Below are 15,119 nucleotides of genomic sequence, written 5' to 3'. Positions count from 1 at the left end.
GGTAGCCAGGTGGAAAGCATGGCCAGCCGTAGAAAAATGCTTATTGAAATTCTCAATTATAGTAGGTTTGTCGGTGGTGACAGTGTTTCCTATCTTCAGAGCGGTTGGAAGCTGGGAGGAGGTGTTCTTATTCTCCATGGACTTTACGGTGTCCCAGAACTTTTTTGAATTTGTGTTGCAGGAAGCAAATTTCTGCTTGAAAAAGCTAGCCTTGGCTGTTCTAACTGCCTGTGTATATTGGTTTCTGGCTTCCCTGAAAAGTTGCATATCACGGGGGCTGTTCGATGCTAATGCAGAACGCCATAGGATGTTTTTCTGTTGGTTAAGGGCAGTCAGGTCAGGAGAGAACCAAGGGCTATATCTGTTCCTGGTTCTAAATTTCTTGAATGGGGCATGCTTATTCAAGATGGTGAGGAAGGCATTTTTAAAAAATGTCCAGGCATCCTCTACTGACGGGATGAGATCAATATCCTTCCAGGATACCCCGGCCAGGTCGATTAGAAAGGCCTGCTCGCTGAAGTGTTTCAGGGAGCGTTTGACAGTGATGAGTGGAGGTCGTTTGACCGCTGACCCATTACGGATGCAGGCAATGAGGCAGTGATCGCTGAGATCTTGGTTGAAAACAGCAGAGGTGTATTTGGAGGGCAAGTTTGTTAGGATGATATCTATGAGGGTACCCGTGTTTACGGAATTGGGGTGGTACCTGGTAGGTTCATTGATGATTTGTGTGAGATTGAGGGCATCAAGCTTAGATTGTAGGGTGGCTGGGGTGTTGAGCATGTTCAAATTTAGGTCGCCTAGCAGCACGAGCTCTGAAGATAGATGGGGGGCAATCAGTTCACATATAGTGTCCAGAGCACACCTGGGGGCAGAGGGTGGTCTATAGCAGGCGGCAACGGTGAGAGACTTGTTTTTAGAGAGGTGGATTTTTAAAAGTAGAAGTTCAAATTGTTTGGGAACAGACCTGGATAGTAAAACAGAACTCTGCAGGCAATCTTTGCAGTAGATTGCAACACCGCCCCCTTTGGCCGTTCTATCTTGTCTGAAAATCTTGTAATTGGGGATGAAAATGTCTGAATTTTTGGTGGTCTTTCTAAGCCAGGATTCAGACACGGCTAAAACATCCGGGTTGGCAGAGTGTGCTAAAGCAGTGAACAAAACAAACTTAGGGAGGAGGCTTCTAATGTTAACATGCATGAAGCCAAGGCTATTACGGTTACAGAAGTCATCAAAAGAGAGCGCCTGGGGAATAGGAGTGGAGCTAGGTACTGCAGGGCCTGGATTCACCTCTACATCACCAGAGGAACAGAGGAGGAGTAGGATAAGGGTACGGCTAAAAGCTATGAGAATTGGTCGTCTAGAGCTACTAGAGCAGAGAGTAAAAGGAAGTTTCTGGGGGCGATAAAATAGCTTAAAGGAATAATGTACAGACAAAGGTATGGTAGGATGTGAATACAGTGGAGGTAAACCTAGGTATTGAGTGATGATGAGAGAGATATTGTCTCTAGAAACATCATTGAAACCAGGTGATGTCATCGCATATGTGGGTGGTGGAACTGAGAGGTTGGATATGGTATAGTGAGCAGGGCTCGAGTCTCTACAGTGAAATAAGCCAATAAACACTAACCAGAACAACAATGGACAAGGCATATTTACATTAAGGAGAGGCATGCTTAATCGAGTGATCAATAAGGGTCCAGTGAGTAGAGGTTGGTTGGGGTCACGGCGATCCAGACAGTAGGCCGGGTAGAGGCTATCGGTAGCAAGATAGCATAGGATGGAGGTCTAATTGTAGATACCTCGTGCGTTTCCGTCGGTAGGTTAGTGGGGTTCCGTGTGGTAGAGGGGATCAATCCAAATTGGCAAAATAGATATAGTGGCCCAAGAAAAAAAATAAAAATAAAAATAATAATAATAATAATTGTCCGATATACTTATTCAGATAGCAGCCGATAAGACAGCTAACGATTAGCGGGCCCCAGATGAGCGTTCAGGTAACGTCGGGACGGGGGTGCCAGTTGGATAACTCCCTCGGGCAGATAACGTCGGCAGTCAGTCGTGAAGGCCCGGTGGGGCTCCGTATCTGCAGCAACAACAAAAAAAACGGGTCCGGATAGGTGACTGTAGCCCAGGAATGGCTGATGGAGCTCCTCAGCTAGCTCCGGAATAAATTACGTTTGCTCCGGGATCGACGTAAGCCAATAGACACACGGTTTGCAGCTAGCTAGCGTGCAAATAAGCTAGCTAGCTAGCTAGCCTGCGGCTGAAATCCGGTGATGAAGTAGAAGGAAGAAAAAAAAATCCGGTGATGTGGTAGTGAAAAAGCAGTCCTATATGCTCTGGGTTGATATCGCGCTTGCAGACTGGCAGGTATTGGCCCGAGCTGAAGCTGGCTGGTGTCCGAGTTAAGGGTGAAGACCGCAGCAGTGGCTAACTGACTACTAGCTAGTAGCTAGTTATCTGGCTAGCTTCTGATTGGGGTTACGGTTCTAAAGTATAAAAGAAATAGCAGATCCGTACCACATTGGGTGAGGCGGAATGTATATTCAGTTCCTAAATGGAAAGTGAAATTAAAATATATACGAAATGCATACGAAAAAAAAACGAGGACTATTTACACGGGACAAGACAAACACACGTCCGACTGCTACGCCATCTTGGATCAAGAATACCATTGTTTTTTATTTCAAATAACAATAGCATTTTCATTCGTTTTTATGTTACTGTAGGCTATACTAAAAACAAAGAAACACAAAAAACACCCAAATTCAAGTGTTCAATCAATTGTATTCGTGGAGTGTCTTTGTTACAGCTAGGAAACAGAAAACATATGTGTTGGAACATAGCAACAGCTTATTTTTATAATGACAAAATAAATAAAATACCCCAACCACCAAGACGCACGGCCACCAAGACGCGCGGCCAGCAAGACGCTCGGCCACCAAGACGCTCGGCAACCAAGACGCGTGGCCACCAAGACGCTCGGCCACCAAGACGCACGGCCAGCAAGACGCGCGGCCACCAAGACGCTCGGCCACCAAGACGCGCGGCCACCAAGACGTGCGGCCACCAAGACGCTCGGCCACCAAGACGCGCGGCCACCAAGACGCTCGGCCACCAAGACGCTCGGCCACCAAGACGCGCGGCCACCAAGACGCGCGGCCAGCAAGACGCGCGGCCAGCAAGACGCGCGGCCAGCAAGACGCACGGACACCAAGACGCACGGCCACCAAGACGCACGGCCAGCAAGACGCACGGCTACCAAGACGCGCGACCAGCAAGACGCACGGACACCAAGATGCACGGCCACCAAGACGCACGGCCACCAAGACGCGCGGCTACCAAGAGGCTCGACCAGCAAGACGCGCGGCCAGCAAGACGCGCGGCCAGCAAGACGCGCGGCCACCAAGACGCACGGCCAGCAAGACGCACGGCTACCAAGACGCACGGCCAGCAAGACGCACGGCCAGCAAGACGCACGGCCACCAAGACGCACGGCCAGCAAGACGCACGGCCAGCAAGACGCACGGCCAGCAAGACGCTCGACCAGCAAGATGTGCGGTCAAATTATGAAAACATCAGTAGCCTAAACAGTAATATAAGCACCAAGTGGCCTTGATAAATAGTGAGAAAGCGATAATGGCATTAGAATAAATATAGGCAATTATTGTCAGCTCGTGCTTACATTGTGTTCGTCTTCACACAATGGCATCAGTTGGATTTAATTTAGCTGTTATCACTTATCCTAACAGTTGACATAAATCTTTGTAACTTTCACTTGCTTGACACACTTTGATATACCTTTATTTGGTTGTACTGCGTAAGTCTACAGTTCTCTATTGTTGTCTTGTTGTTCTTCAGCACCTTTGTGGAGTACAACAGCTGTGCAGGTGGCTTATTTTGCACAGAGGGAGGGAGGGAGCGACTCACTTTGTTCATGGTGCCGACTAGGCGTGTTATTTGCGAGCAACTTGTTCGCCAATGACAGTGAAGTGAAGAAATTGTCCATGGTGACATTTCACCCTTTGCCATCATAAGGTTCAACAAGCCTCATCACTACATTCTCCAGCACTTGCTCAACTGCTGCCCGATGTGGATCTTTTCCCAGATATTGAAAGCCGTTCAGCATGTACAATTACACACACTCTCACAGTGTACCCACTCCAAGTAGGCCAGATCAGACGGATAAGACTGTTTGGATTGGGTGGACTGATAGAGTACATGCCATTTTGAGATTATAATTAGAACAGATCAATACAATAGAATGGACCACCACCCTGTTCTTCAATTGGTGATTACATTATCATGCATCGTTCGCTTCCCCTCGCTCATTAACTCACCAATTCACCCCCTTTCTCCCTCCCCATCATACTTCATTTATTTTATCTGTTGTGATATGTGTGGAATTAGTTTCAATATAGTTTAGGTTCAGTTTCGAGGCAATTATCGGGGTGATTATCAGCTGGGCACTGCACATTCAACTGTCAGGAGAAGGAGAGGCAATGGGGGGAAACCATTCAAAAACGACGTGCCCTCCTAAAACTGGTTATAACTCCAGTTCTGTTTGTAATATTATTAAGATACACCGACAGCGTGTTTTATAGATGTATTGATGGAAAGTCAAGAACGGAGGGGGCATGACTTCGAAAAGGGACAGAGTAATCATGTTTTTAAATTCATGAACTTTCGCGGTTCTAGTGTAAAATCACAGCTGTTCAGGTCAGATCATGACTAGCCTCTCCTCTGTCTTCAAACTCAGGTTTGAAGAGGATGCATGCCCTGACCATCCAAGCCAACTACGAGCTGCGCATTGACCTGGAGGACTTTGAGAACAGCACAGCCTTCGCCCAGTACGGAGCCTTTGGAGTGGGACTGTTCTCCGTTGACCCGGATGAGGATGGATACCCGCTGACTGTTGCTGATTACTCAGGCACTGCAGGTACTGCAATACCCTACTGTACTGTAGCCATTTATTATGGCTCATACACATTTGTTTCATAGACTTTATAAATTACCCTTAAAGCATTTATAAATTGTACTGATCTTCCTATTGGTCAATGCCCCCCCTCTCAGGGAAGAAATACAATTTCTAAACATCCAAATATCCGGAAAATCCATTTCAGACATCTGTTCACCAGTATGAGAGTCTTTCTCTGGCTGTTGTTTGTTCTACATCAGCTGTAGATCATGCGCAGCAGCATCCAGGCAATGTGTGTGTGATTCTCCACGGTTCAGCTCTTCTGTCGCGGAGGGCTCTTTTGGACATTAATTGGGTCCCTCCACTCCGTTAGTCCCAGGTTCCCCCTTCCTCACCCTCACTCATGGTTGGGCCCAGCTGGACAGAATCATGACCTTCCAGGGCTGCTGGAAAGGGCAGGGATGATGAAGCTGTGGGATGCCTCTGTGGCCACGGCAAATAAAGCAGGCCATTAGGTTATTACGGCCTGACATAAACAAACAGTCGGATTATCATCAATCAGGAGGAGAATATCGCTTCCACTTGATTTAATTAGTGAGGTTGTCTTTAAATGTCTGCTGCCAGGGATTCATGCAACATTGATTCCCAATCTTATCAATTAAAGTTGATTTTTCATCCTCTCTTGTTGTTTTTGTTCAGACGAATTGAGGCTCTGGGATTTAAAAAAATAAGACGTTTGTTTCAAGGCCCAGTGCAGTCAAAAATGTGATTTCCCTGTGTTTTATATACACTGAGCATACAAAACATTAATGACACCTGCTCTTTCCATGACATAGACTGACCATGTTAATACAGGTGAAAGCTTTGATCCGTTATTGATGTCACTTGTTTAATCCACTTCAATCTGTATAGATGAAGGGGAGGAGAGGTTAGAGAATGATTTTAAGCCTTGAGACAATTGAGACATGGATTGTGTATGTGTGCCATTCAGAGGGTGAATTTCTTAAGTGCCTTTGAAAGGGGTACAGTATGTGCCAGGCGCAACGGTTTGTGTCAAGAACTGCAACTCTGCTGGGTTTTTCATGCACAACAGTGTCCCATGTGTATCAATAATGTTCCACCACCCAAAGGACATCCACCCAGTTTACCCAACTGTGAAAAGCATTGGAGTCAACATGGGCCAGCATCCCTGTGGAACGCTTTCGACACCTTATAGAGTCCATGCCCCAATTCATTTTCAGGGCAAAAGTGGGGGGCGCAACTCAATATTAGGAAGGTATCCTTAATGTTTGTACACTCAGTTTATATTTCCATCCTATGAGCTTGGAATAATACTGTCAAATTGTGAAAACGGTGATAATGCCCGTGTAAGAGTAAGAGTAGTGTAAGAGATGTTTGAAAAGACTTCCTGAAATATCAGACTTTTTTTGTTGGGATAGAGTTTTGGCCTGCCTCACCAGGCAGTAAATTAGTTAATATACCAATAAGAAAGAAAGAGAGTTCCAAACCTCTCTGCCAAAAATAACTTGTTTTCAGTTCTCTCCTCTTGCTTGAGAAGTTGCTCTTCGCTAAGAAGCTTCACTATAATACCAAAAGTATGTGGACACCTGCTCGTTGAACATCTCATTCCAAAATCATGGGCATTAAGGTCCCCCCCTTTACTGCTGTAACAGCCTCCACTCTTCTGGGAAGGCTTTCCACTAGATGTTGGAACTTTGCTGCAGGGAATTGCTTCCATTCAGCCACAAGCGCATTAGTGAGGTTGGGCAGGGATGTTGGCCGATTAGGCCTGGCTCGCAGTCGGCGTTCCAATTCATCCCAAAGGTATTCGATGGGGTTGAGGTCAGGGCTCTGTGCAGGTCAATCAAGTTCTTCCACATCGATCTTGACAAAACCTTTTTGTATGGACCTCGCTTTGTGCATGGGGGCATTGTCATGCTGAAACAGGAAAGGACCTTCCCCAAACTGTTGCCACAATGTTGGAAGCACAGAATCTTCAAGAATGTCATTGTATACTGTAGTGTTAACATTTCCCTTCACTGGAACTAAGGGGCTAACCCCAGACTATTATTCCTCCTCCACCAAATTTTACAGTTGGCAATATGCATTCGAACAGGTAGCGTTCTCCTGGCATCCACCAAAACCAGATTCGTCCATCGGACTGCCAGATGGTGAAGTGTGATTCATCACTCCAGAGAGCACGTTTCCACTGCTCCAGAGTCCAATGACGGCAAGCTTTACACCACTCCAGCCGACACTTGGCATTGCGCATGGTGATCTTAGGCTTGTATGCGGCTGCTCGGCCACGGATACCCATTTAATGAAGCTCCCGACTAACAGTTATTGTGTGGACATTGCTTCCAGTGGCAGTTTGGACCTCGGTAATGATTTTTACGCGCTACGTACTTCAGCACTCAGCAGTCCAGTCTTGTGAGCTTGTGTGGCCTACCACTTCGCGGCTGAGCCGTTGTTTCTCCTAGATGTTTCCACTTCAAATAATAGCACTTACAGTTGACCGGGGCAGCTCTAGCTCTTCAGTAAAGCCATTCTACTGCCAATGTTTGTCTATGGAGATTGCATGGCTGTGAGATTGCATGGCTGTGCATGGCTCAATTTTATACACCTGTCAGCAACGGGTGTGGCTGAAACAGCAGAATCCACTCATTTGAAGGGGTGTCCACAGACTTTTGTTTTTTGTTGTTGTTTTTTTACCATTTTAATTGAAAACAATCACAGTAAGGTAGTTAATTGTTACCCAGAAATGTTTTGATATTGAGATTTTTTTTAAACGGCAGCATTGGACCTTAATAAAATGTTACTCTGCAGCAGCACTGTTTTGACTTCAGCACAGTCCTGAGTTTGCTTTCAATACCTGGATTTAAATGATTTGTTCTTCATATATTTGGTTTCAATTAAGTGACATCTGGGAGGAACAGTTTGAGATTTGACAGTCAAAACCAATGATAAAGGATATGTTCACATATTGACTAAGACAGTACTTGTATTCCCCCCCCCCCCCCCCCCCGTTTGTTCTGCATCCGTGCCTTTTATTCTTTGATAATTAATCTTCAATCCTTGCAAAGATTATTTAACCATTATCCTAAACAACAAAATGATGGTTATATACTACAGAATTGTGCATCATATATAAACATGAAATGAGTACTCTACCGGCAGAGAAATAGGGCGAACGTGCAATTACCTGTGATGATGAGGCGCACTAGCTGTTCACACTTTAAGTGCTTACTCTCAGAACTTGAAAGAAACACATTAATGACATTTTTTTACCTAACCAAAGTGTTTTAACCATATCATTACTAGAGCCACAGGAGTGTTGAGTATGTTTTATTACAATGCTTGTGGAGAGCACATAATTTCCCTCTGATGTTTTTAATGTATTCATTATGAATATGATTATGAGTTCCGGTGCATGTTCAAATACTTTCGCTGCTCTCATTGTAGGTTTCTCCCAGGATATTTGATTAAAATGTGTCCAACATTACATTACATTACATTACATTAAATTTGTTATAATGGTACAGTAGGCATCCATTTACACTGCATCTTCAGGAGTTTGAGAGGTTTAATCATCAATGCAGTGTGTCATTATCATATCCTGCCACTATGTTTACAATAATTCTATATTTAAACGGTTGCCAACCTTTTTTGGCGGTAATCCACGAGCGTGTTGAAGCGGTTAAAGTCAGCATAGAATAGATGTACAAGAGGTTGGCATACAATATTCTGGGGTACTTTTTCCATATGAAGAGAGGCAGTCTCGTCCTACACTGCCCTAATAAGCTGACTCTTCCCTTTGTGCATTGCTTGATTTTACTATTATCATCCCCATGCTCTTTCATCATCTTCACGAACAAAACAAATCATGTGGTCTGTTATAATTCCATTTCATTGTTGTATGAGTAGGGGAGTTAAACTGACATTACAAAAATGTTCTACTTCATATTCATAATGTCCAGCGCCACCCCAACATGAACATGTGTGAAAATGGCACGTTTCTATGTTTTTTTTTGTAAAAAGGATAGAGGAAGATAAGTGTTTCCTATGACATCATCAACCAATTAGTATACAATTAGTAGGCAATTAGTAGGAAGTGCCTACTCATAATTGGTTAAAATCACATGATGCACAACAATGATGTCATTGGAATCACTTATCTTCCTCAATCTTTTTTTACTACAAAACATAGAATATTGCCATTTTCACGTACTGTATGTAGATGTTGGGGTGGTGCAGGAGATTATGAATATTAAGTAGAAATTTTTTTAAATTTCCCTTTCACCCAGTGTCCTGGCTAAATTCCCAAATCTAACCTCTTAAACTACAGTGTAACTTGGTGTTCTCAGCCAACTCACCTAGTAAAACAAGGGTTAAATAAGTCTATAGTCTGAGGCACTTGGTGGGAAATTGAAATATATAACAAAATCTGTAATCTGCATAATGTGATAGTTAGGGGGAGATTTTTCTCCTTACCATCAGCCCATGATTACGAGGCATGATATGGAAGCAAAACTTGAGAGGATATCCATACAAAAAAATGGAGTTAGTGCTATGTGGGCAATAAGCAGCTGTTGCTAAGAGCTGCCTGGTCCAGCCACAGCAGAATTAGCACCTCCAGAGTAGAGCGTGGTGCTGCACAGAGGGGATTTGATTAATGCACCACTGGCTGCTGTATTACATCCCTGAGACATACATCGTAGGGTTTAATAAGGCCACCACCACAGCCTACAGCCTCTCCACCAGTCTTCCTCTGATCTGCACACACACACACAGACATATGTAAGCATGCACAGATACACACAAACACCACCCACACCCACCCACACATATCCTACTGGGCAGACACTGGTTGAATAAATGTTGTTTCAATGTAATTCGTCAGTGTCTTGTGACGTGGAATCATAGTGGAAAATAGATTGGATTCGAAAAAAGTCATCAACCAGTACTGTTTTCATCTCATTTCAACCAACATTGTAAACATTGAAATTAGGGTAAAACTTCAACTTAAATACATTGACTTAACTTGACTAACAGGTTGTTACATCAATCTATTTTCAACATAATCATCAGAACTATGTTGAAATTGCATTGAAAGTTCCACGTAGACATTTTACTAATATCTTTATCCTATATTGATTACATATTGTGTGGTTGAATTTATGTAGAATTTCATATTTGATTAGAAATATTTTATTTGACCTTGTTTCAATGTTGACAGTAAAATGGTATGTTTGAATCAACGTCATTGTTTCAACGTCATGCCATCAACCTAAATAAAGAGCTATATTGAATGTGAAGCCACAGTCCAACAATTCCTGCCTGAACATTGACTCATACTGGTATATAATGGGTAATAATCTTCAGTGAGAACAAGTATACCATCCAGATCTACCTCTATCTACTCTGCTTGGCTTTGGAAACAAGCTGTGTTCAATTCAGCTGAGCTATCATGTCAACCCATTTCTCTCTCTCTCTCTCTCTCACTCTCTAACACAGAACCTGGCAATAGCAAAGTAATTTACTTGCCCGTCCCTGTGGTTTTCATTTATTTCAGTATAATGTTATATTTCACCAAGCAGTAATGGTCTTTCTTTTTAAACCTCTCACACATATACCACCATACATGTCATCATGATCCTGTCAAAGTGCTAAAATGCTGGCTACCTCTCTCATTCCCCACCCTCTCTTTATTTCGCTCTCTCCCTCTCCTCCCTGTTTCTGCACCCACCCCTCCTCCTGTCTGTCTGTCTTTGTAAGGTGACTCAATGCTCAAACACAACGGGATGAAATTCACCACCAAGGACCAAGATAACGACCACTCAGAGAACAACTGTGCCTCCTTCTACCACGGTGCCTGGTGGTACCGCAACTGCCACACGTCCAACCTGAATGGACAGTACCTGCGTGGGACGCACACCTCCTACGCCGACGGTATTGAGTGGTCCTCCTGGACGGGCTGGCAGTACTCCCTTAAATTCGCTGAGATGAAGATTAGAGCCACGACAGAGGAGAACAAATGAAAGGGAACAGATAGTACGAGAAACCATAGATTGATGGACTTTGGCGTTATTAAAGACACTCTACCTGCCGAAAATTAGAATAAGGACTCTGAAACCTTAATCTGCTCGTACTGTAACCCCTGTCCAAAAACATTCTCAATCCCCTCCAAACGTTGACCATTTTGTGGTGTTGTGTTGAAACTTCCAAGGTTTTGTAACCTTTTGTAGCTTCTTGCTGATCTGATCATGTTTCTAAGAATGATTTTAAAAAACAATGCAGGCAATGTCAGAACTACAGTATTGTTGTGCTTTTAAAAGGAAAGCTGTGGAATTTTGAAATATGAAACGTTAGGATTTTTCTCATTCTCTTGAGTGATATTGAATTGAATGAATTGAGTTTCCTACAGTTTATGTGGGTTGTCCCAGCTGCTTGTATGTACCGTTAACTTTGCATCTGACAGCAGTCTGAGTTCTCCTAAGTGTTATGAAGGGGGTTCAGTGAACCCCGCTCACGAGATGAGGAACCTTGCTTGAGACCTGAATACGTGTGATAGGTCCCTGAGCTAATGCTCAGACTTTAGCTCAGTGGGTTAACACTGTCTTGAGACACGCGATAGACACAGGTTTGAACCCCAGTCAGTTACATGATCTTGTGGTTTACCCCTAGCTCCTTTTTGACCCCTAGACATACCTTGTACAGATCATGTGTCAGTCCAGTGCCCCAGTAAGACACATTCATGACAAAGCATTATATCAGTCAGTCAGACAGGGGTTTTAAAGCCAGCCCAATCACTTCACAAAAGGCAGCCTTGCCTTTTACATAACATTTACAAATACAATGATCCCACAAGAGTGGCTTTGAGCAACATGCACGTGTGACCTGTTACAATGAAAGTAGAGAGAATGAAGAGAATACGTGAAAGGGCTGGGCCAGCCCAGGCGTGCCAATTATAATCAGAGGCCTGGATCTCTGAGAACCAAGTCTATTCACTGATATGCTATCTTGACTCAACTCAAATTAGTCCTTTCAATATACTGGATTTTGCTTACTCCTGAAGCCTTCTAGTCTGTCATCTTCAGGAGATGATTGATAATGTAAGGCAAACTGTGTTCTTTACTCAGTCAGAGCACCAAAAATTGAGATTCCCCTATGGGCAACCAAAGTAAAAAAAAAATGAAAACATTGTGACATAATACAACAACTGCTGGTAATTCATTCCCTGCAAAGAGCAGCCTTTTCATTTGTCCAGATGTTGAACGACATTGTGTCACTGGTACAGTATGAGTGTATGTCTTTCTCATTATTTACAGTGATATGATATAGTGTTCGATACCTTGGAGGCAGCAGACAATTGTACATCTGTGTAGTTTCCAGACCTGGGTTCAAATACATTTGTATCTGCTATTAAAAATACTTTTTATTGTGTATTTGAGTATTTTTAAATATACAGCCCAAAACAATGACTTTTATTTGAGTATTTGAATGTTTATTACAAAAATGGAACAAATAAAAAAGTCTATCAAATTGTATTTGAAAGTATTTTCAAATACTTTTCTGGAACACTGTTTGAATCCCTTTTCAAATATATTTTCACCAAACATATTTCAAATACCCTCAAATACTCTGCTTTAAATGTTTAGCAAAATCCAGATGTTTATATACAATCCTATGAATATATGTTCTAAGTAAATCGATCAATGAATTGCTCAAAGGGACTTAGATTTTGGCCACCAGATGGAAGCAGTGTGTGTGCAAAGGTTAAGACTGATCCAGTGGAGAATTACATTACTGCACAATATTTTGTATCAAGTCTGCCAGGAGTTTGCCTAAATATGGCAAATTAGTCAATTCATACATTTTCAAGTACATAACTATAGAGAACATACAAAAATGCTATGGTAATAAATGTTTTTATCTTATACAATAACTTTCACACATCTAGATGGCCGGGCGGGGTGGGTGTGGAGTCAGAGACAGCAGTGGGGTCAAACTGTAGACCCCAGTTCATACATTTGAACATAAAAATGGATTTTATCAAACAAAACGATGCTACATTTTATCTCTGGGACCCTCAGGATGACAAATCAGAGCAAGATTACTGATTGTAAGTACATTATTTACCTTCAGAGGTGAATGTATCAAACTAGTTGCCGTGATACGTTTTTTGTTGTTGTGTACTCCTCAAACGGTAGCATGGTATTTGTTCACTGTAATAGCAACTGTTAATTGGAGTTAGACACTGCAGTTAGATTTACAAGAATTTAAGCTTTCTCCCCATATAAGACATGTCTATGTCCCAGGAAAGTTGGCTGTTATATACAACGTCATTCTAGTCACATTAGCGCACATTAGCAACAACCGCTCCGGTTTAGGGACACCTATCCTGTAGAGGTTTAAACTGCTGAGGGATAGGGCTGGTGAAATGTTATCAAAAACAACAAAGATATTGAGGATTACCTAATCACCCAATATCTTCCACCAACTACTGATCCTCTGAAATTCTGGAAAACACACAGTCACACACACCCAACACTGAGCAGAGTTGCTGCTGAGTACTTACATGTCCCAGCATCCTCCGCAGCTGTGGAGCGGCATTTTAGCATTGGAGGGCGTATCTTCAGACCAGATCGCTGCTCAATGTCCGACAAGCTTTTTGAAACCCTGCTGTTTTTTAAATGTAACATGGCATCTTGCCATCTTTCATGAGACACCAACGTAAGGTAGCCTAGTGGTTAGAGCGTTGGACTAGTAACCGAAAGGTTGCAAGATCGAAGATCAGCTCCCTGAGCTGACAAGGTAAAAATCTGGCATTCTGCCCCTGAACATGGCAGTTAACCCACTGTTCCTGGGCTGTCATTGAAAATAAGAATTTGTTCTTAACTGACTTGTCTAGTTAAATAAAGGTAAAATAAATATTGTGATTAAAAAGTGAAGTAAGACCTATACATGTAAAATCTAAATACTTGTTTTGTAAAGTAATTTAAATACCTGAAATCGTATTTGAACCGAGATCTGGTGGTGCCTATAAAAGTCAGAGTGACAAAGGGTTGTTACAAAGTAGAAATGGCACATTGAGGCTCACAACTTGGAGTCAATATTGAGACAACATTGTGTTGTGTGTTTGCCGGGAATGTGGTGGTCTCCTATGCATTCTCTAGTATGTTGTAGCCATTGTTAATTTACTGTAATTTTGTATTTATGTTTAAGTTACTGTTTGTTTTGTCATGAGTCTTTCCATTTAAAGGTTGAGTGAAAATATTGCTTATATGGTGATAGGTAGAGAGGTCTGTTTAAGTTAGGCTGAAACACACTTAAAGTGAGATTTTAATGTTGGTATTATTATGAGTGTTTTTATAATGGTAAGCTGTTGTTGTAAAATATCCCTCAGTCCAATATGAGCACTTAATAATCAGATCTTCTGATTGACATTCAGTATACTTTTTATGTTTTTGTCTCAAAATGAATAAAACAAAAAAACATTGTGTTTCGATGTGTAAAGTTGTCTCATCACAGTATTTTAAAATAAAGGTATACTATAAGAACTAACATTTATCACTTTACAAACTTAGTTTTTTATTTCTTATGATTGTAGCCTAATCGTATCAAATCAAATCAAATGTTATTGGTCACATACACATGGTTAGATGTTAATGCGAGTGTAGCGAAATGCTTGTGCTTCTAGTTCCGACAATGCAGTAATAACCAACGAGTAATCTAACCTAACAATTCCACAACTACTACCTTATACACACAAGTGTAAAGGGATAAAGAATATGTACATAAAGATATATGAATGAGTGATGGTACAGAACGGCATAGGCAAGATGCAGTAGATGGTATCGAGTACAGTATATACATATGAGATGAGTAATGTAGGGTATGTAAACATAAAAGTGCATAGTTTAAAGAGGCTAGTGATACATGTGTTACATAAAGATGGCAAGATGCAGTAGATTATATAGAGTACAGCATATACATATACATTATATTAAGTGGCATTGTTTAAAGTGGCTAGTGATACATTTTTGATCAATTTCCATCTATCACTCATTATAGTTACTCAATTAGATGATAATTCCACCATAAGAGGGACATTGAATAAAACATTCTCAATAACAGAGAACTGTCAGTTTGTCATTGGGGGAAGGGACAAAAAGATAGTTTTTCTACAGATATACTGTAG

The 15,119-nt window shown here is 42.1% G+C and overlaps 1 protein-coding gene across 1 annotated transcript in view; it reads left to right on the top strand.

Moving 5' to 3' along the window:
- Positions 1–14,420, top strand: part of LOC139545741 (fibrinogen C domain-containing protein 1-like) — a 192,793-nt gene extending 178,373 nt beyond the window's left edge. The window contains exons 6-7 of the mRNA XM_071353835.1: positions 4,760–4,939; positions 10,694–14,420. Coding sequence (XP_071209936.1) covers positions 4,760–4,939; positions 10,694–10,956 — 443 coding nt within the window. The 3' untranslated portion in view covers positions 10,957–14,420. The remainder of the gene's footprint in view (positions 1–4,759; positions 4,940–10,693) is intronic.
- Positions 14,421–15,119: the final 699 nt, after the last annotated feature.

Source organism: Salvelinus alpinus, chromosome 19 (assembly GCF_045679555.1).
Source record: "Salvelinus alpinus chromosome 19, SLU_Salpinus.1, whole genome shotgun sequence".
NCBI classification, from domain to species: domain Eukaryota; kingdom Metazoa; phylum Chordata; class Actinopteri; order Salmoniformes; family Salmonidae; genus Salvelinus; species Salvelinus alpinus.
This window is presented reverse-complemented; position numbering and strand designations above follow the sequence as displayed.